General features: G+C 54.4%; 1 protein-coding gene and 1 pseudogene across 2 annotated transcripts in view; both read left to right on the forward strand.

Moving 5' to 3' along the window:
- Positions 1 to 2,996: 2,996 nt before the first annotated feature.
- ARHGAP8 (Rho GTPase activating protein 8) overlaps positions 2,997 to 20,600 on the forward strand; it is a gene marked incomplete at its 3' end in the record, with an annotated part of 50,894 nt that continues 33,290 nt past the window's right edge. The window contains 4 exon segments of the mRNA XM_079714914.1: positions 2,997 to 3,090; positions 10,906 to 10,955; positions 10,958 to 10,995; positions 15,751 to 15,882. Of these exon segments, the coding sequence (XP_079571040.1) occupies positions 3,012 to 3,090; positions 10,906 to 10,955; positions 10,958 to 10,995; positions 15,751 to 15,882 (299 nt within the window). The 5' untranslated portion in view covers positions 2,997 to 3,011.
- On the forward strand, positions 3,445 to 3,790 carry LOC307060007 (large ribosomal subunit protein eL43-like; annotated as a pseudogene). Its single transcript has one exon. The product of its transcript is annotated as a large ribosomal subunit protein eL43-like (transcript).

Below are 20,600 nucleotides of genomic sequence, written 5' to 3' on the forward strand. Positions count from 1 at the left end.
CTGCCGCCTGCCCTGCTCTCAGCTGCCCAGGGACCCTAGTGGGGATGGAGCATGACCCTCACTGACTCCAAGCCCCCAGCGGCTCCGGCTCCTTGGGAAGAGAGGTCCCTGCTGGGCTTCTCTGTTTCTCCTCGGGGACTCCCTGCAGCCACCTCATGGCCTTGGCACGTGGTTCCCTCCACCTGGATTCCCCTTCCAGCAGCTTCCAGCCTGGCTCCCTGCTTCCCCTCCTTCCCGCCTCTGCTCAGACCTGACACACTCGGCCCCCACTGCTACCCCCTCACGCAGCTTGACCTTTCATCAGCATTTGTCCCTGACGCCTGACCTTTCTTTGTTGTCTGTTTCCCAACCCCACCAGAAGGCCGCCCTTGAGGACAAAGTGCATGCATCCCCTTGGGCTGCTGTAACAACGTCCCTGAGTTAGTGGGTTAGATCAACACTGTCTGAAACGCGTTTCGCTGGGCCGGTCCGCACTCCCTCGAGGGCTCCGGGGGACCATCTCCCCATCTCAGATCCTTACCTTAATCACACCTGCAAAGTCTCTTTTGCCATCTAAGGTCACATGGTCTCAGGTTCTGGGGATCAGGACGTGGACATCATTGGGTGGCCTTTATTCTGCCCACCACAGGGACTCTGTGTTTCATGCTGTGTCCCTACTGTCTAAAACTGTCCCCTGCACGTGGGGATACTCAGTACATATTGCCAGATGACTGGATGGCTGAGGTGTGCCCTGCAGCCTCCCACGCTGGTCCTGCTCTGGGACCTGTCACACTGTTGATAAACAAGGGCCTTGCCCCGTCCACCCCTCCCCCGGGCCTTCATGGGCTCAGGGGACACCAAGGAGTGGGGGTGGCTCTGGGACCGGTGGGTGAGAGGCCACAGGAGGCAGGCTGCAGACCACGTGAGGCAGCCTCACTTGGGCCTATCCCCCCAGCTACAGATGGGCCACCCTGGGGTCGTGGGTGGGTCTCTCTGGCATGGGGTGTGGGTCTGAATCAGGAGGTCTCAGACCTGGCTTTGCATCAGGATCATCTTCAGAATTTGTTAGGAAAAGTCACAGCTTCTTCCCAAACCCCTCACCCCACCCCGTCATGCCCCCTGCTGATGCTAACTCAGCTGTTCTGTCTCTCGATGCCAGTCTGCTGTGTCAGTCTCCTGGGGCGGCTGGAACATAGTACCACTAACTTTGAGCCTTAAGACAATAGAAATGTATTCTCTTTCAGCTCTGGAGGCTAAAAGTCCAAAATCAATGTGTCAGCAGGGCCGTGCTCCCTCCGGAGGCTGCAGGGGAGGATCCTTCCTGCCTCTTCCAGCTTCTGGAGCCCCAGGTGCTCCTGGGCTTGTGGCCGTGTCACTCCAGTCTCTGACCCCATCTTCGAGTGGCTTTCTCCCTGGGTGTCTGTGTCCTCTCCTCTTCTTATAAGGACATGTCATTGGATTTAGGGCCCACCCTAATCCAGTGTGACCTCATCTTAACTCATTTCATCTGTAAAGACACTATTTCCAAATGAGGTCACATTGTGGGTTTCCAGGTAGACGTGGATTTTGGAGTCATACTATTCATCCCAGTACATCTGGGGGCCGAAGTCTACCCTCACCTGAAATTTGAATTTTCTGTTCGTTTTCCAACTGAAAACTTTTTTTTTTCTTTCTTTTTTTTTTTTTTTTTTTTTTGGCCACTCTACGCAGCATGCGGGATCTTAGTTCCCCAACCAGGGATCAAACCTGCACCCCCTGCATTGAGAGAGCAGAGTCTTAACCAGTGGACCGCCAGGGAAGTCCCTGAAAACATTTCTGAAGGAACCTGGATTTGTTTTGTATGAAGGAACCTCCTATACTAAAATTAAACTTTGGAAGACAGCCCTCTTCTTTTTCTTTCTTTTTTCTTTTTCTCTTATTTTGCTTAAGCTAAACATATTTATTTATTTTTTAACATCTTTATTGGGTGTAATTGCTTTACAGTGGTGTGTTAGTTTCTGCTATATAACAAAGTGAATCAGCTATATGTATCCATATATCCCCATATCCCCTCCCTCTTGCGTTTCCCTCCCACCCTCCCTCTCCCACCCCTTTAGGTGGTCACAAAGCACTGAGCTGATCTCCCTGTGCTATGCGGCTGCTTCCCACTAGCTAGCTATTTTATATTTGGTAGTGGATATATGTCCATGCCACTCTCTCACTTGGTCCCAGCTTACCCTTCCCCCTCCCCGTATCCTCAAGTCCATTCTCTACGTCTGCGTCTTTATTCCTGTCCTGCCCCTAGGCTCTTCAGAACCTTTTTTTTTTTTTTTTTTAGATTCCATATATATGTGTTAGCATACGGTATTTATTTTTCTCTTTCTGACTTACTTCACTCTGTATGACAGACTCTAGGTCCATCCACCTCACTACAGATAACTCAATTTCGTTTCTTTTTATGGCTGAGTAATATTCCATTGCATATATGTGCCACGTCTTCTTTATCCATTCATCTGTCGATGGACACTTAGGTTGCTTCCATGTCCTGGACAGCCCTTTTCTTACTGCCTCATAGCACAGTGACCCCGGTTTCTTCCCTTGACCCCAGCCACGGCTTCCTGCCAGCTGCCAGTGTCAGCATCTTACAAGAAGGCCCTGAGTCAGAGTTTAGAGCTGGGAAATCAAGTTCACGTCCACACCTTACTGCCGATTAGCAGTGTGACCTCGGGCAAGTCATTGTCCCCTCTGAGCCTCAGTTTCCACTGCTGTCAGTGCGCAAGATACTCCAGCTCTCAGGTCTCATTTTTCTCCTTCCATGGTGCAGTGTACTGAGCAGGTGCATAGTGGGTGTACAGCAGAGGCGGGCACAGAGTGGGTGCACAGCAGAGGCAAGGTGCATGTCCAGTAAAAAGACGTCCGGAGGCTCCCTCGCTCTCCTCCTTCCTCGGAAATACAGCTACTTCCTCTCATCCTTGTCGTCTGCTGCAGAGCTGCAGAGAGATGAGGAGGAGGCCACCGCACTGGGTGCCACGAGAAGGCCCTCGGTGGCTCCCATGGCTGGCCAGGACCCTGTGCTGAGCATGAATCACCCCTTCTATGATGTGGCCCGACACGGCATCCTGCAGGTGGCAGGTGAGTCCTAGTTGGGTGGTCGGTTCCCAGGAACACCACAGTGCCAGCCTTCCTGAGGGCCCTGCGGCATGTGGCGGGCTCAGTAGGGCCACTCACTCCAGCTTGGCTGTGCCTATAGTGTGAAAACCACAGAGGAACAAAAGTACCTGCCAGTGTTTTGAAAACGCAAATGACACAGCTGTTAGAGCACCACCAAGTGCTCTGTGTAGCCACCGGGCAGCATCTTTAAAGAGCTCTTTAAAGAATGTAGGCCAGAATTAAATGGATTTGCTTGATTAACCCGGGACTGTTATGCTACAACTCATCAAAAGCAACACTCAGGCCTCTCTGTGCTTGGACCTGGGTTGCAGCGTCATGGCAAAACGCACCAAGAAGGTTGGAATTGTGGGCAAATACGAGACCCGTTATGGTGCCTCCCTGAGGAAAATGGTGAAGAAAATTGAAATCAGCTAGCACGCCAAGTACACTTGCTCCTTCTGTGGCAAGACCAAGATGAAGAGGCGAGCTGTGGGCATTTGGCACTGTGGTTCCTGCATGAAAACGGTAGCTGGTGGTGCGTGGACCTACAACACCACTTCTGCCGTCACAGTAAAGTCTGCCATCAGAAGACTGAAGGAATTGAAGGATCAGTAGAAGCGCCACCATTTGATACGTTGCTAGCCTATAATAAATGGGTTAATTTATGTAACAAAAAAAAAAAGCAACACTCAGAAGGCAAGCAACCCCACCCACGCCCAGCAGTGGCCTGAGGGGAGTCTATTTTTTTTTAATTTAATTTCATTTATTTTTTATACAGCAGGTTCTTATTAGTTATTTATTTTATACATATTAGTGTGTATATGTCAATCCAGAGGGGAGTCTATTGCATCGCTTTAATTGATCCTGAGGAATCAGGGTCACTCCAGGTACACTTCTCACATGGGCAGCGTGTTAGTCAGGGATCCCTAGAGAAACAACCAGTAGGCTATATAGAGGTATGTATCCGAGGAGATTTCTCATAGGAATTGGCTCTCACGCAATTATGGACGCTGAGAAGTCCCATGATCTGCCCTCTGCAAGCTGGAGACCAGGACGTACGTGGTGTAAATCCCACTCCGAGTCTGGGTAAGCCTGTGGCTTTTCCAGTTGGAGCACATGGTGAGAGCAGACCCCGGGGTTCCCTCCCTGAGGGCCAGTCCTCTACCCTCCTCCTCCTGGGCCTCACTTTGGTGTCCAGGTTTGTCCCCTCGGCCCTAACTCAGGTTCACACTCCTGTGTGGCCAGCAGCCTGGGGGACGGTTCAGGACCTGGAATACTTTTTCCTTCTCCTCCAGGAGGTGGCACGTGCCAATCCCGGAACCCCGCCCCCCCAGGGGTCCACTTCAGGTGTACCCAGGCATCCCTCCCCACCAAGGGCTTCTCCCAGGTGCCGCCTCCCCCGGGGCTCAACATCAGGACCATGGCCAGAGCCAAAGACTCTTATCAAAAAGTAATGTTGGGGGGCTTCCCTGGTGGCGCAGTGGTTAAGAGTCCGCCTGCCGATGCAGGGGACGCGGGTTCGTGCCCCGGTCTGGGAAGATCCCACATGCCGCGGAGCGGCTGGGCCCGTGAGCCATGGCCGCTGAGCCTGCACGTCCGGAGCCTGTGCTCCGCAACGGGAGAGGCCACAACAGTGAGAGGCCCGCGTACCGCAAAAAAAAAAAAAAAAGTAATGTTGGGGGCTTCCCTGGCGGCGCAGTGGTTGGGAGTCCGCCTGCCGATGCAGGGGGCACGGGTTTGTGTCCCGGTCCAGGAGGATCTCGTGTGCCGCGAAGCGGCTGGGCCCGTGTACCATGGCTGCTGAGCCTGCGCGTCCGGAACCTGTGCTCCGCAACGGGAGAGGCCACAGCAGTGAGAAGCCCGCGTACCGCAAAAAAAAAAAAAGTTATGTTGAATGATCTCTCATTATTACCGTAAGGGACTGTGTATTTGGCCAGATGGAAACTTTGTAGAATTTTAAGTCTTAAGATACTGTTGGGACTTCCCTGGTGGCACCGTGGTTAGGAATCCACCTGCCAATGCAGGGGACACAGGTTTGAGCCCTGGTCCGGGAAGATCCCACATGCCGTGGAGCAACTAAGCCCGTGCACCACAACTACTGAGCCTGTGCTCTAGAGCCCGTGAGCCACAACAAGAGAAGCCACTGCAACGAGAAGCCCGCACACCGCAAGGAAGAGTAGCCCCCGCTCTCTGCAACTAGAGAAAACCCGTGTGCAGCAACGAAGACCCAATGCAGCCAAAAATAAATAAATTAATTAAAAAGATAGTGTTGATTTAAATATTTTAGGGAATTCCCTGGCGGTCCAGTGGTTAGGACTGTGCGCACTCGCTGCCGAGGGCCAGGGTTCAATCCCTGGTCAGGGAACTAAAATCCTGCAAGCCCTGCGGCACAGCCAAAAAATAAAATAAAAAATAAAAAATATTTTAAAGAGTGGTGGTCATCTTCTGAAGCTCCAGTCTGGGTCCGGGGCTGTGAGCTCAGAGGCACATTAGATGTTGGAAAGCAGGGTGGGCAGAGGGAAAGTTCCGCCCCAGGATCAGAGGTGGTGGGAGGTATAATCTTAGAGGCGCGTGGCAGAGAAGAGAGAACAGAGGGACATGCCGGACCTGGTCCTGCTGGGTGACTGACAAGTCACCACCTTCACAGCCAGAGCTTCCCTCACAACCATGCAGACCCCAGCTGGGATTTCCTACAGGGCACAGACAAAACGAGTCTTCAAATCCCCTTTCACTCCTGCAAAAAACAGTTAGCAACCTTAAAATAAAAACCTAAACAAACTCCCACATTAGTCCCAGTGAGATCGCTGATGCCTTTATTACACGTTTTAATCGTCCTTCACTCTCGGAGCCGATGATGGGTGGTGGTGGGCGTGTCACGGGTCTCAGCTCAGGGAATCATTTCTTTATGCATAAACAGGACTCCCCCTGTCTCGGAGACAGTGAACAATGTCGTGTTGTAAACTGTGAGGGAAGAAGAAGGGGTCGTGAGTTAAACCGAGGCCTTGTAGAATTTGCATTTTATTGATAGTTTTCATTTCCTCCCATATATCATCATCTTGAAGCCCGTTTCGATACACTGGCCTGTGCTGCCAGAGAGCAGCAAGGGTATCTACTCATCTTTTTTTTTTTTTTTTTTTTTTTCTGCAGTACGCGGGCCTCTCACCGCTGTGGCCTCTCCCGTTGCGGAGCACAGGCTCCAGACGCACAGGCTCAGCGGCCATGGCTCACGGGCCCGGCTGCTCCGCAGCATGTGGGATCTTCCCGGACCGGGGCGCAAACCCGTGTCCCCTGCATCGGCAGGGGGACTCTCAAGCACTGCGCCACGAGGGAAGCCCCAAACTCATCTTGACTGATGTTGTTAATGCAGATGCCCAGCGACTGCTCGGTGAGCGGAAGGACTGGGGGTCCCGGGGCTCCTCACGGCTGCGGAGGAGGCCTGAACGCAGGGGCTGCGGGAGTGCGAAGGCCTCCCCACCCGGAACATGGGGTTCCAGGGGCAGAGGAGGCCATGGAGGCCGGGCTGGGGGTGCTGCCCTTGAAGCCAGCCGGTGGCTCACTTGGCTTCTCTGGGCCTCGATTTCCACACCCACAAATGAAAGCACACCTGGAAGCACCCACCATCCTGCCGGACACGTGGTAACGGGTCACATTTATTGAGCACCTGCTGTGTGCCAGCTCTGCATGGCTTTAGTCAAGCTATGGATTTAGTCCTTCCTGCTCCCCACGAAGTCAGTTCTCTTATCCCCACGTTGTAGATGAGCAGAGAGGCTGGCCCAGGGCTGCCCGGCTGGTGCGTGGGGCAGGGGTTCTGTCCCGATGGGCAGAGCACCCAGCCTTGGCTCTTCCTCTCTCCCTCCCTCCTTTTTCACATTTTTTTATGGAAATTTTCAAATGCATCAGAGGTAGAGAGAACAGCATAAGGAACCCAATGTACCCACCGTGGCACTTGTTCTAAGCTGCATGAAAGTTTGTCGAATCTGAATAATGCTGTGATATTAATTTGGCAGGACATTTAGAAATCTGTTGATGTGAAAGGAAAATGCTGTGAGTTGCCCTTTCAGTTTTGGGGGAGGTAAAATGCCTTCAAGAGTAGCTGACCTCCATAGCTCAGCCTCGTGCCAGTGGATAGACTTGCAAACAGTACATGTTCAGTAAGTGTTTATCGAAAGAAATCAGTGTTTTTTTGTAAACAGGATGCTCATAGGGGAAAGGAACCAGGCCCGACGTGGGTGCTGGCCTTGCATACTGTATGTCCCTGTCTCAGTGCCTTTGCACATGCTGTGCTCTGCCCAGGGACCCTCCCTACTTTCGTTTGCAGATGGCAGGGCAGGAGGGGCTCACAGCCTGGCCAGAGCCCCTCCTACCCCATTGCTGACTGAACTGAGTCCAGACTCCTCGGGGGGGAATTCATCATTCTGACCCTTACCTGCCTGTTTTGCCCTTGTTTCCACACCCCATCCATTCTCTGGATGGACAGGAGCACGTCCCCTCGCCTGGCCAGCACAGGGCCCCCTCATCAGCAGTAGGTCTGAGGTGCCTCTCCCTCTGCCACTGGCAAACTGAGAAACTGTGGGTGGGAGGGAAGTGGGGCCCGAGTGTACGGGGAGGGCACTGACCTCTGCTGGAGACCTACTATGTCCTGGCGTTACCCAGAGGCATCTCTTTCTTGGACACCGGGTTCCCTGGGTTTTCTGAGAGCCTGACGTGCGACTTCTTGTTGGGAATTTCCCGCTGCTCGCCCTTGGCCTGGGGGTGGCCATGCTGCCCCTCACTGGTGGGGGCATCACGTCCCCATGCCCATCCCCCCATCTCTGTGAAGCTCTCCATGCCTCCCTGGGTTCTCTGTGTCCTTGGGGCACTGGGCTGCTCTGTTCACTGCCGCGGGGTGTGGGCGTTCAGCTGCCCGCCTCTTCTCAGGGGCCCGCCCGAGGGAAGGGGCAGTCGACCGCGGCCAGCAGGGCGCTGAGAGGATGGAGGGTGGGGGGTTCTCGTCAGTGAACCTCACTCTTCCCTGCGACCCACCGCACCGGGCAGCTGCTCCCACCGGCCTCCCGGCCCCTCGTCCACTGCCAGGCCATCATCACCTCCCTGAGGGGTCCTCGGTGGAGCCCCAGCCCGTGTCCACAGCCCCACCAGTGCCCCCCCACCGCCGCCTCCTCCTGTGTTCCCTCCCCAGTGAACGGCCCAGCCACCCACGCTCTCCACGGGGGTCTTCTGGCTCCCCACCCCCCATCGCTGGCCTGCAGGTCTCTGTCTGCCTCCCCCCACTTCCTTCCACCGGGCAGTCTCCACTCGGGACATCCTGCCGTTGGCCGTCCTCCAGCTGGCATCTGGGCGGGCCTTCCAGTGACCCCTGATCGTGTCCCTGACCCCCCTTGCGGGCTCCCCAGGGTCACTCGCCCTCCTCATCACAGTAGTCTCGTTCCGTCCGTCCCACCACCGTCTCTCATTTGGGCCCCGAAGCTGGGAGTGGTGTGTCGTGTCGGTGGCATGCCCCGTCCGAGGCCCTGGTTCCTGCTGCTTCTCTCCCTGCATCGCCAGCCTGGTGCGTGGAGGCCCCTCTGGCACAGCGGACAGTGGGCTGGGGTGCAGGGTCATGGGACACTGCAGTAAAGAATGTGTCTGGCCTTTGTCCCAGTTCCCAGCAGATAGCCTCTCAATCCTTGGAATTTCCCAAGTGATAGGAGTATCTTAGTGATTCGTGATAGTTTATGTTAGGGGTTGACTCGTGCAGGACCCCTAGATAGTTATGCTCACAAGACGACTCCGGGTGGAGCTTCTGTGCGGGAGAGACCCGCCATGTGACTAGAGGGTTGGGGCTTTGTGGCCTTGGGGGCACTGGAGATCAAGCTCAGTAAACCAGCTCGATGATTTAATCAGCAGTACCCATGGATAGAATGGATGGATGGATGTGTGGATGGACGTGTGGATGGATGGATGGACGTGTGGATGGACGGATGGATGGATGGATGGACGTGTGGATGGATGGATGGATGGATGGATGGGTGGGTGGATGGATGGACAGACGGACGGATGTATGTATGTATGTATGTATGGATGGATGGATGGATGGTTGGACGTGTGGATGCATGGGTTGCTGCATATTGATTGGATTGTGATTCAGCCAGTCATGCCTATGTAATGAAACCCCAACAATTGCGCTGGACACAGCAGCTCAGTGGAGCTGTTTTGTGGTGTGTGTGGTCAATGTCCTGACTGCATGGGGAGGGGGCACACAGGTTCCATGGCCAGGACCCCCGACCCCCCACCTGACTCCCTGTGCATCTCCCTTCTTGCCGGGTCCTGATTTGTATTCTTTATAAGAAAACTAATTGTAAGTATAGCGCTTTCCCAAGTTCTGTGAGCTGATGAATTATCGGTTGTGAGGCAGGTAGTGAGAAGTTCCGAATCTATAGGCAGCTGGTCAGAAGTGGGGTGGCCTGGGGACCCCTGACACATAGCTGGTGTCTGAAGTGAGGGCCGGCCTGGGGCAGACAGCAGCCCCCACCTATGAAGTCACTGGAGATGTGGACGTGGCTGATAGAGCCCTGGCTGGTTCTCAGAGAGGGGTTCGCAGAGCTGGGCAGACACTCCCCCATGCCGTCCCTGTCCTTTCCCCTGGACCATGGGGCCAGGCAGGGGCCATACCTGGTCTTTTTACTCCAGAGTTGGTCTTCCATTCACCAAACCACTTAGCACGTCCCCGAGACTCTCCACTTGGTCTGATTCCAGTGCTAAAAATGCTCCTCATTTTTTTGTTTTCGACATTTCAACGTGGATATTGACTTCCCTTTCAGCCCCAGGGTCATTCAATTCCATGTTCCTTCAGTAGCTGCACAAACAATTCATATCTTCAGAAGCAAAGTCATCCTTTGCCCTTCCCTCTCGCAGATGAGCACAGGCTCAGGTGAGCCGTGGAACCCTGGCCTCCAAGATGGTAGAAACACTGTTTGGAAAACACTTTGTACTTCCAGGCATAGCCATCGAAGGTTTTTGTGCCCGAAAATGCCCATCTGGCAAGGGAAGCAGATAAATGTGTGGATTTCAGCGCAGCACTTTCAACAGGAGCTTTCTAAACAAACAGAAACCATGACCAGAATTCTCAAGGAACCTGTGAAAAGACCGCTGTCTTTGGAAACCGAAACAACTGTCGAATTCTGAACATTCCAGTGGCTTGCAGGCTCCCGGGAGAAGCTGACGTGTCATAAATAACAAACAGCTGTCCTGGCCGGGCAGCGGGCGGGAGTCCGAGAGCACGTGATGTGTGAGTGTCTGCACGTGTGAGTGTGTGCGCATGTGTGTGATCTTGATTCGCCCTTCAGAGCTGGCCGGTGATGAGGATGCTCGGCTGTCATTCTTCTCATTTTAAGTAAATGTCTGAGAACAGTTGTAAATACTAGTTCACTGTGAGTTAAATTGAGTTCAGAACCGTGTACATTTCTGGAGGGGCACCCTTCTATTTTCTCCAGGTTCTGATACTCTTCCTATAACCAGTCCGCCCATCAACCAGTAAATGATGGCTGGACGCCGTCTGAGCCACAGGCACGGGCAGCAAGCGTGCGCTCTGGGGATGCAGGTGGTGGTGAAGGTGACCTTGGCTAAGGTACCCGGAGCATCAGGTAGTAGGTGCCCTTCCGGCAGGTGCTGCCACCACCTCACCGCAGCCTCCCGTGCCTCTTGGCTCAGGTGGGCTGGTCCAGAGGCTGCTGGTTTTTGGGATCGCACCCAGCTGTGGCAAGAGACAGCAGCCTTGGGTGTCGGTGCCAGGACCAGGGCTCACGGCTGTCTGCCCTGCAGGGGAGGACTGCCTCGGAAGACGAGTCATCACGCTCTGCTGCTGCCGGATGTCCCCCCGCCTCACGAGCTCAACCACAGGCGGCTGCTGAGCTAAGTCTGCCCTGTGCTCCCTCCACGCCCCACCTTGCACACACACCCTCCGTAGGCCGCCCTCCCCACCCCACTCCCGTGTGTGTCCCCCTCCCTGTGTAGGTGCCTCTCCGTCACTCTCAGCACAGAGCGGATGTGCCAGGTCACAGGCTAACAGACAGACTGACTAGCAGGTCCTCAGGTAGATGTCACGTCAGTGCCAGGTCACCAATCCCACCTTCAGGACTGATGTCTTCCCTCCTGCCTCGGGTGACTTTAGGTCCACAGACTTGAACTCTGGACTCAGGGCCCTTTTATTTTTTAATTAATTTATTTATTTGGTCTCGCCATGCGGCTTGCGGGATCTCAGTTCTCCAGCCAGGGATTGAATCCCTGGCCACGGCAGTGAAAGCCTGGCATCTTAACCACTAGGCCACCAGGGAGCTCCCTCAGGGCCCTTTGAGGCCTCCCCCCTCCCCCCCTCACGGCCTCCCTCTCAAAGCCACACAGGCCGCCCTCTGCACTTGCTTCATTTCCTGCTGCTCAGAAGGCAGCGCCTCCCACTCACCTGCCATGGCCTCAGCTGCCCTCACCCCTCCTCCATCCTGCCCCTCTCTGCTGGGGCTGCGCGCTCTGTACGGCCACGCTGCTCCCGGGGCCTCCTCCCTGGCCAGGTCCCTCGGGTGTCCTGAGAGCTGCCAAAGTCCCGACTGCAGCCCGGAGTCACCCGGGTGAGCAGGCGGCCTCAGGTCTGGTGACAAGCTTGGCCTGGGGAGGAGGGCAGCTCCTGGTCCTGGGCCACCGAGGCTGCTTGAAATCAAGCGAAGTGCCCTCCTGCCCAGCAGCTCTTGCTGGGGGTCGAGTCCTCGCTCAGGTTACCTGCAGAGGCCAGGCGCCCGTGTGACTCGTGTCCCACATTTGGGACATTCTTGCACCCATGGGGCTCGTGTGGGTGCTCCGGGCCTCAGACTGTGGTCCCTGACAACGTGCCGACTGCGTTTCACTCAAGCAGCCTAACCCTAGCCCATGTCTGGGCATCCCTGGAAATGTTTGTGTCCCCTTGTGAGGGATAGAGAGGAGGAAAGGCTGGCCGGGGGCAGACTCGCCCGCTGCTGGGCCGGCTCGGGGGCCACAGCGCCAGGGGCTCTGCCAGGGCTGCTTCCAGACCCGCTTCCCTCTCGACCGTGGAAGCCCCGCTTGTCTACCCACAGCGTGGTGCCCAGCGGCCGTGGCCTGGGGCCCGCAGCTCAAAGCGGACAGAGGCACAGTTGGATCATAGGAGCATCTGGAAGCCTTTGGGCTGCTTGTTTCATGAGAATCCCCCTGACCCAGGCATCCGACCTAGTTTGTTAAAGAATCTTCCAAGAGCCGCTGAAGATAGAACGGCAACAGCAAGAGCCTTGCCGATAGCGGATGCCCAGAGGGTCTTTAGCCACTTCTGCTGCCGCGTGATGGGCTTGGCCGCGGAATTCGCGAGGCGAGCTAGAATCCCAGGCAGCCCGTTACCCCGGCCGGTGAGCTGCCCTCCCAGGAGGCGCTCCCCACGCCCTCCTCCTGAGCAGCTGACACTGCTCTCAGCCCACTCTGTGTTTACGGAACACACAAGACAGAGGATGCCCGATCCCGGAGCATTCGTATCCTGCGGCCCTCTGAGATTGGGCATGTTCCATTGCCAGATTATTCCTTTTGTGACATCAAATAATCCATGACCTGTGGGTCAACTCTCACCGAGGGTACCACCGCTGGACCAGGGATGAGTTGAGGATTTGTTTTCTTGTAAAGACAGAAGTACCCCCGACAGAGAGAAAGCAGGTGGGGTTACTGGCAGTGGCGGGGCAGGGAAGGAGGAATGATTGCCTAATGAGTATGGGCTTTCTTTGGGGCAATGAGAAGGTTTTGGAACCGGATGGAGGTCATGATTGCACAATGTTGTGAATGTACTAAATGTCACTGGATTGTTCGCTTTAAGATGGTTAATGTTAAGAATTTCACCTCAATCCCAAAAAAAGTACCTCTGACAACAACTGATACAATGTGCTCTTTCCAGGCACCTGCCTCAGAAACCACCACCACCAGATGGAAGTGGTAAGCATGGCCGCTGTGAACAGTTGTGTAGGTTGTTCACTGCCCAAGGGCATTGACATGAAGGGCTACTATCAAGCGGGTCTCTTCTCACCTAGCGCTGGAAGGCATCTGCCTGGAGGAAGGAGCGCCTGTTTCTACCTGACTCAGAGATGCTCTATGGGCTTCTCGGCCGTGATAGGATGAGCCCTAATGCTTAGTCTTTTCCATGGCTTTTCGGGGAAAAAGTGACACCATAGACATCATCCTGCCTCTCCCCATCCAAGTGGGTGGCTTTCCTGTGGCCAGATGTGCACTCCTACTTCTGAGATGGGTGAAGAAATCAGTCCTTGTCCTTGAAGCTCAACCAGTGATTGAGTTCATGACTTCCTATGCTGAGCACGCACGCAGACATGTTGAGATCCCAAGAAGAACTCGGCACATTGTGGAGAGAACCCAGGGGCAGGGGAGAGGTGCCTGCTTTTACCACAAGTATCCAGTGTGGATAAGGGAGCCGGGCAAGGACATCTTCCTATTTCTCCTTTCTTGAAAAAGTTGAGAAATGCAAGAGTGACCATCCTTTCAGGATGAGGAGGCGTTCTCAACGGCTCAAGGGCTCTCTGTGTGAAGTCAGAGATCTCCATCTGGGTTCCATCCAGGGAAGGATGGGCTCAGTGAATTGTCCCTGAGGGCTTGGTCCAAAGGACCTGTGCCCAAGTGAGTCTGGACATTGAAGTTGCTTCCACATTGCTGAACCAAAACCACGTACTGCATGAGGTCAGCTTTGCATTATTTTTACATCAAAGCCAATGATGGCTGGGGGTACGTGGCTTTCTGGGGGCAGGACAGTGTGGGTCAGAGGGTGAACTCTGCAGCCAGGCTGCTCCCTTCGGATCCTGGCTCTGCCCCTTACTGGTTCTCCTCTGCCAGCCTCAGCTGACTCCTCTGTAAAATGGGCATGTTAGTACCTGCCTCATGGGGTTGTTGTGAGGATTAAATAAATGGGTAAATACGTGCAAGGACCTGCAGGTCACATAGTCAGTGCTTTGGGTGGAGGGTACTCTGATGTTGTTCAGAAATCAAACCAGCTAAGTAGACACTGATGTCCTTTTGAGCAAGGAAAAGATCCCAGTGCATTGTCCCAGCCATGCAGGTGGCCGAATGCTGGCAGACCGCAGAGGCTGCTGGGGTTTTCTCCTCAAGCAGTTCTGGGGGGCTTGTCCACCCGAGCACCCAGCCCACACTGTGGACCCCAGAGCTCCGGCGGGCCGCGTTTGCACGGCTCACAGTGAAGGCAGCTGTGGTCCCACCACAGACTTGGAGAAACCAGGCCTGAATTCCTGGAGCACCAGACCGGATTCATTACGGGATGTGCTTCTAGGTAATGAATGACTCGGGCGACATGACATGCGAGAACTTGGCCGGACCAGCTGGAGGTCGGGAGCCAGAGTACTGATGGGCTCAGGAATGGCCCTTCTGCAGCTCATCTACAGGTGGCCGGACGAGGCCTTTTTTTTTTTTTTTTTTTTTTTTTTTTGTGGTACGCGGGCCTCTCACTGTTGTGGCCTCTCCCGTTGCGGAGCACAGGCTCCGGATGCACAGGCTCAGCAGCCATGGCTCACGGGCCCAGCCGCTCCGCGGCATATGGGATCCTCCCAGACCGGGGCACGAACCCGTGTCTCCTGCATCGGCAGGCGGACTCTCAACCACTGCGCCACCAGGGAGGCCCTTGGACGAGGCCTTTTTAAGCGGGTCACATAGGCGTGGCCGGGAAGGAGCAGGACTCCGCAGCCCTGAGAAGTGATCGCTGGATTTGTAGAGCTTATCCTGTGCAGTCAAATGACAGAAGCCTAGCAGAGCCAGGGTCTACTTTCCAGTAAAAATAAAAAACGTTAGCTAATCTGGAAGGAAGGAGTTGCTTGCTTCTAGAAATACAGCAGAACAGCAGGGAGTCTGAGGTGGAGGGATGGAGTTAGTCCCGGGTTTGAATCCCAGTTCATCCTCTGTGTTAGTGTCCTGTGGCCCTTATAATAAATTACCCAAAACTGGGTGACGTGAAAAAACAAATTTATTCTCCCACGGTCCTGGGGGCCAGGAGTCTGAAAGCAAGGTGTCCTCAGGCCTGCAGTCCTAGAGGGAGCTCCGCCTCCAGGGGAGGAGCCTTCCTTGCCCCTTCTAGTTTCTGGTGGCTGTCGGCCACCCTTCACCCTCCCGGGCTGGTGGCCGCATCCCTCTGTACTCTGCCTCTGTCTTCACATGGCTGTCTCCCCTCCGTGACTTTCACTCTTTACAGCCATCTTCTCAGGATACGAGTGATTGCAGTTAGCACCCTCCTGTATAATCCAGGATAAACTCCTCTTCTCAAGATCCTTATCTTAATCACATCTTCTAAGACCCTTTTCCAAGTAAGGCCACATTCATGGGTTCTGGGGATGTAATGAGGATGTCTTTCGGGGGCCGTATTCAGGCCACCACATCCACTCACTGGCTGTGTGACCTTACGTAAGTTACTTAACGTCTCTGAGCCTCAGTTGTCATCTAAGAAATGAAGACTGGGCCCCCCTGCATGTGGATTCTGAGTGTTGCCATGGACATGTCTCCAGATGGCCTGGTTCTGGCACCCACTGGGTGACCATAGTTTCCATTATGGAGAAGGCATATTTGGTTTCAGCGATGGTGAGATTTTCATAACTGCATCCTGTGCTTTGTGCCGAGGTATTCGAAGTACACGCTGGACCAGTATGTGGAGAGCGATTACACCATCATCTACTTCCACTCTGGGCTGAACAGCCAGAACAAGCCGTCCCTGGGCTGGCTCCAGAGCGCCTACAAAGAGTTTGACAGGAGGTGGGTGTCCTCCAGCTTTGGGGGAGACATCAGGGTGCAGACTGAGTGAGGGGGAGGCTCAGGTGACAGGAGGGGTCACGGCTGTGCAGTGGGAGAGGGCGGGATACCGAGGGCCAGGAGGGGTGTTAGGTTGACCTCCCTTCAGGGCCACGGGCCTCTGTCCACCGTTGTCATCTGGGGCAGGGTGGGCACACACGTTCTGAAAGGGCTAGACAGTCAGCGTCTTGGCTTTGGGGACCACTGCGTCTCGGCTTGTCGCAACCTCTCGACTCTGCCGTAAATTCTGGAAGCAGCCTAAGACCATACATAAACAAATAGGCGGAACTATTTATTTATGGACCCTGCAATGTGAATGTCATGTCATTTTCTCATATCATGAAATATTATTCTTTTAATTTTTTTCAACCATTAAAAATGTAAAGCCATTCTCAGCTTGTGGGCTGTACAAAAGCAGGCTCAGGCTGGATTGGGCTTAGCTACACTAAATTACTGACCCTGACCCACTGACTTGTTGGCAAAGAAATACAACAGTACACTGTCCTTCAAGTACCTTTACACCTGTGCAACACTTTACAGCTTGCAAGGGGCTTTCTGGTGTCTCGTGTCAGTGAGGTGGACGCGTGTTACAGATGAGGATACACGCGCCCCAGGCAGCAGGTGTCTCCCCCAGGTCCCTCAGCAGGTGTGCAGCAGGGTCCCCCTCGTCCCCCCTCTACTCTCTCACCCCGTGCTGCGCACGAGCTGGGGACAGCCTGGAGCTGGTGGGGCTTTTCCCCAGTGACATCTTGCATGGCAGTCAACTTTGCAGTGTATTTGGCTAATAGGTGGCCCTGCTGGGCGTTAATGTTGAAATCCTGCATTCCTCTGGCTTTTCCTTCTTCCAAGTCCTTTCAAACCTGTATGGGAAATCTTCCTAACAGACATTTGAGTCAGTGAAACAGTGGCAGGCAGTGCCTGATTTCCCAAAGCCCTGCCTCCTGACTGCCTTTCGGGTCCTGCTGTCACTGTTGATCAAACCTTTAGAGGAATTTCTTGGTTTTCTGTCCTCTGTCGTAGGGAAAGTTTTGTTGCTTCACTTTGCAGTCATGTATCTGGCACTGTATGTGCTGGCCCTGCGGGGCAGTCAGAGACGACCAGACCCCAGCTCTGCCCTCCCCCATGAAGCCTTCCTGGGTTGTCCCAGGAGAGTCAATGGCCCCTCCCCTGTGGCCTCACTGTCCCTGAGCAGAAAATGTACCTGCAAAACAGTGCATTTGTGAACAAGTCTGCCTCCTGTGTCTGGCTGCAACCCCCTGACCCATCTCTGCATACCTTGGACGTGGAAAAGGGTCTGCATGTGGCAGCCTCTCATTAAATGTTGGATGGGAGGATGGAGGAGAGAGGTGAGGCCAGTGGTGAGTACCAACCTTCCAGCTGGGGCAATCGGAGAAGCTGCATGACGGAGGCAGCCTTTGAGTGGCCCCTAGAGTGATGGGCAGGCTGTTGCTAGGTGGCAGACACAAGAAAGAGGAAGGTGGGCTGAGGCTCTGTGGGTGGGAGGGCTGGACTAGAGGGTTCACACGGGAAACCATGGAGGGAGGCGGCAAGGGGTAGGGGGCGTGCTAAGGAGGCCAGGCTTTGTTTGGGAGGCAGTGGGGAGCCAAGTAAGGTTCTTGAGGAAAAGCAAGTGACATGTTCAAGGTGGCCCTTTCCAGAAGCTCAGCCTGACAGCAGAAGGGTATGTGTATGTAGCCCTGTCTTGAAACAGATACATTTTCAAATGGAAGGAGGTGAACTTGTTCTGTGTCTCTCCCACACCCCTCAAAGGTGGTCTGGGGGCCCGGGTAGGATTACAGACCTTGGCTTGATGGAAGCCAAAAGGAGGGCATCCTAGGCTTCAAAACCATCTAACAGTGGAGTAGCTGCTGGAGGCAGTGAGTTCCCCATCACTGAAGGTATGTAAGCGGCACTCCAAATCGAATTTGATGAGCTTTACACAGCAAGGATTTTCCATCTGCCATCACTGCACCCCGGTGGGTTTCCTGCATCCTTTTCTGTTCTCTCTGCTGTTGACCTCTCATCTTCTGTTCTCATTGATTGTTCTGCCAGGTTGCTCCTTTAAGAGAGAACCATCCACACAGGAATGTACGTGACCCCCTTCCAGGAGAGCTTGCCTTTGCTAAGGAGCTCCTGCCATGGGGGGCACCTGAGGGAGGCCACCTTCCTGTAGGGACGGACTTTGCAGCAGCTGTGCTCTGGGTCCCTAGACCACCTGGAAGTCACTGCAACTGCTCTCCTCTCAATTGCAAGCTTTTCTTTTTGTAATTAATTAGTATTCCTTTGGGAGATACTTTGAGACTCTATAAATATCCTGCTCCTCATCAAAGTTTTATGTGCTAGCTGTCACCTCCATTGCCATTTTTTCTTTCTTTTTTTTTTTTTTTTTGCGGTACGCGGGCCTCTCACTGTTGTGGCCTCTCCCGTTGCCAAGCACAGGCTCCTGACGTGCAGGCTCAGCAGCCATGGCTCACGGGTCCAGCCGCTCCACGGCATGTGGGATCCTCCCGGACCGGGACACGAACCCGTGTCCCCTGCATCGGCAGGCAGACTCTCAACCACTGCACCACCAGGGAAGCCCTCCATTGCCATTTCTTGGCTTAAGTATTACTAAGATGGATGCCAAACGGTGATTGGGACTCTTAATTGGCATTTTACTGTAGGGAAGAGCTTTCCCTTCTGGTTTATTTATATCAATATGGACATGTGATTTCCCATTTTATTCAATGGGTTATAATCCATGACTATATTTATCTTAATGCTCAAATTGTTCAAATTTGGCCCAGTGGGCTCCAGCCTGGCTCCTGTGTCCCTCAGACACGTGCCCATCCCTCCAAGCACTTTCTTTGCTTTCTAGAACAACGAGATGCTCCAGGCACATCTTACATTGTCCTCACCCAGCCTGGGAATCCGCCATTTCTCTGGGGCCCTGGTTCCTCTTAGGGGAGGAAGCTCCTAGGGACCTGGCCCTGGAAGCAGTGTGTTAGCTGCTGTCGGGGCATTAGGGCTCCCAGGCTAGTCAGTGGACAGTTGGTGTGTGTGTGCATGTGTGTGCATGGGTGTGTGTGTATACATACATGGACATACGTACCCACACACATCAACATTGGTCTTCATGTTCACACTTACCTATTCCTACTGGTACCTGTGCGTTCACACCGACATCTATACTAGTTCCTGTCCTTCCCTGCAGGGTGGGCTCGTTCTGGTTTTCTCCCTTTCTGCATTTGGAACATCTCTTCTCTGAGACTGGCTCCCGCTGCCCTTACGTGGCCCACATTTGACTAATCTGCTTGGCCGCCTCTCACTCACTGAGGCTCTGTTACCGCTCGGGCTGCCCTGCCCCCGCACAGCTCCTGCCCATGCCCCCTGCACTGACGCCCGCACCAGGCCACTGTCACCGCCACCTTCCTGCTTCCACACGTGGCTGCGAACGTTGGGTCCCCTCTCGGCCCTCTGGCTCCAGTGCTCGACCACCACCGTCCTCACCCTGCCTGGGCCCAGACGCCTCTCGCTGGGGCTTTGCCACTCCCTGGCAACCCCCCTTCCCCAGTCTGGCTGACTAACCAGCTCCTGGGGGGCTGGGGAGACCGATTTGTAACGTTTGCAGATTTCCATGGTGTCACTTCTGCCACTGTGGCCAGTTCCAAGCAGCCAGCCTGACCCCACTGGACAGAGACTGGGAGGAAACGGGTGGCCATCCCCTTAGTGGGGCCTTCCATCCCTTGGATGCAACAGGCAAAACAGCTCAGGGGCACAGGGAATAGTAACTGTAGTAAATTGATCAGGAATTGACGAGGTTGGAACATTTATGACCTATGTGTTTAATACGATTTACTTAATTGTAAGTTGATATTTTTTTTTTTTTTTAAATAAATTTATTTATTTATTTATTTTTGGCTGCCTTGGGTCTTCGTTGCTGTGTGCGCGGGCTTTCTCTAGTTGCAGCGAGCGGGGGCTACTCTTCATTGCGGTGCGCGGGCTTCTCACTGCGGGGCTTCTCTTGCTGCAGAGCATGGGCTGTAGGCGTGCGGGCTTCAGTAGTTGTGGCGCATGGGTTGGGCTTAGTTGCCCCGCGGCATGTGGGATCTTCCCGGACCAGGGCTCAAACCTGTGTCCCCTGCAGCAGCAGGCGGATTCTTAACCACTGTGCTACCAGGGAAGTCCCTTTTCCCTCCATTTTGACTGTATGCACCTGGCACAAACTGTTTGCACGGCACCACGCCATGATAACGAGGCCCACAGATGCGATTTTCTCACAGCGGCTCTGGCCCTGTGCCTGCCAGAGGGAGGGGCTCCCAGTGCAGGAGGCCCCAGGGGGGCACGAGGGAGGTTGGGACACTCAGGTGAGACCTGTGTTGGAGTTCTGACCCCCAAGCCTGTAGGATAAGCTTGTGTCGTTTTAAGCTGTTAGGTTTGTGATTGTTCCAGTGGCCACAGGACCCTCATGCACCTGGCCTCTCCGCGGGCCACTCTTGCAGCATTCGTACTCTGGCACCGCTCAGGGTCTCATCAACCCGCTCGCTTCTCACTTAGCGAGCGAGTACACACGTACCCGCCCTCACACGTGCACACACACCCCTTCTGTGACCCCAGATCGCTGTCCAGGGCCCGAAGCTGCCTCCTGAGCCCCCTCCGCTCTCTGGGCCAGCTCTGGGACTTGAGCAGGGACTTCCCAGGGT

This window comes from Hyperoodon ampullatus (assembly GCF_949752795.1).
Source record: "Hyperoodon ampullatus genome assembly, chromosome: 11".
NCBI lineage: Eukaryota > Metazoa > Chordata > Mammalia > Artiodactyla > Ziphiidae > Hyperoodon > Hyperoodon ampullatus.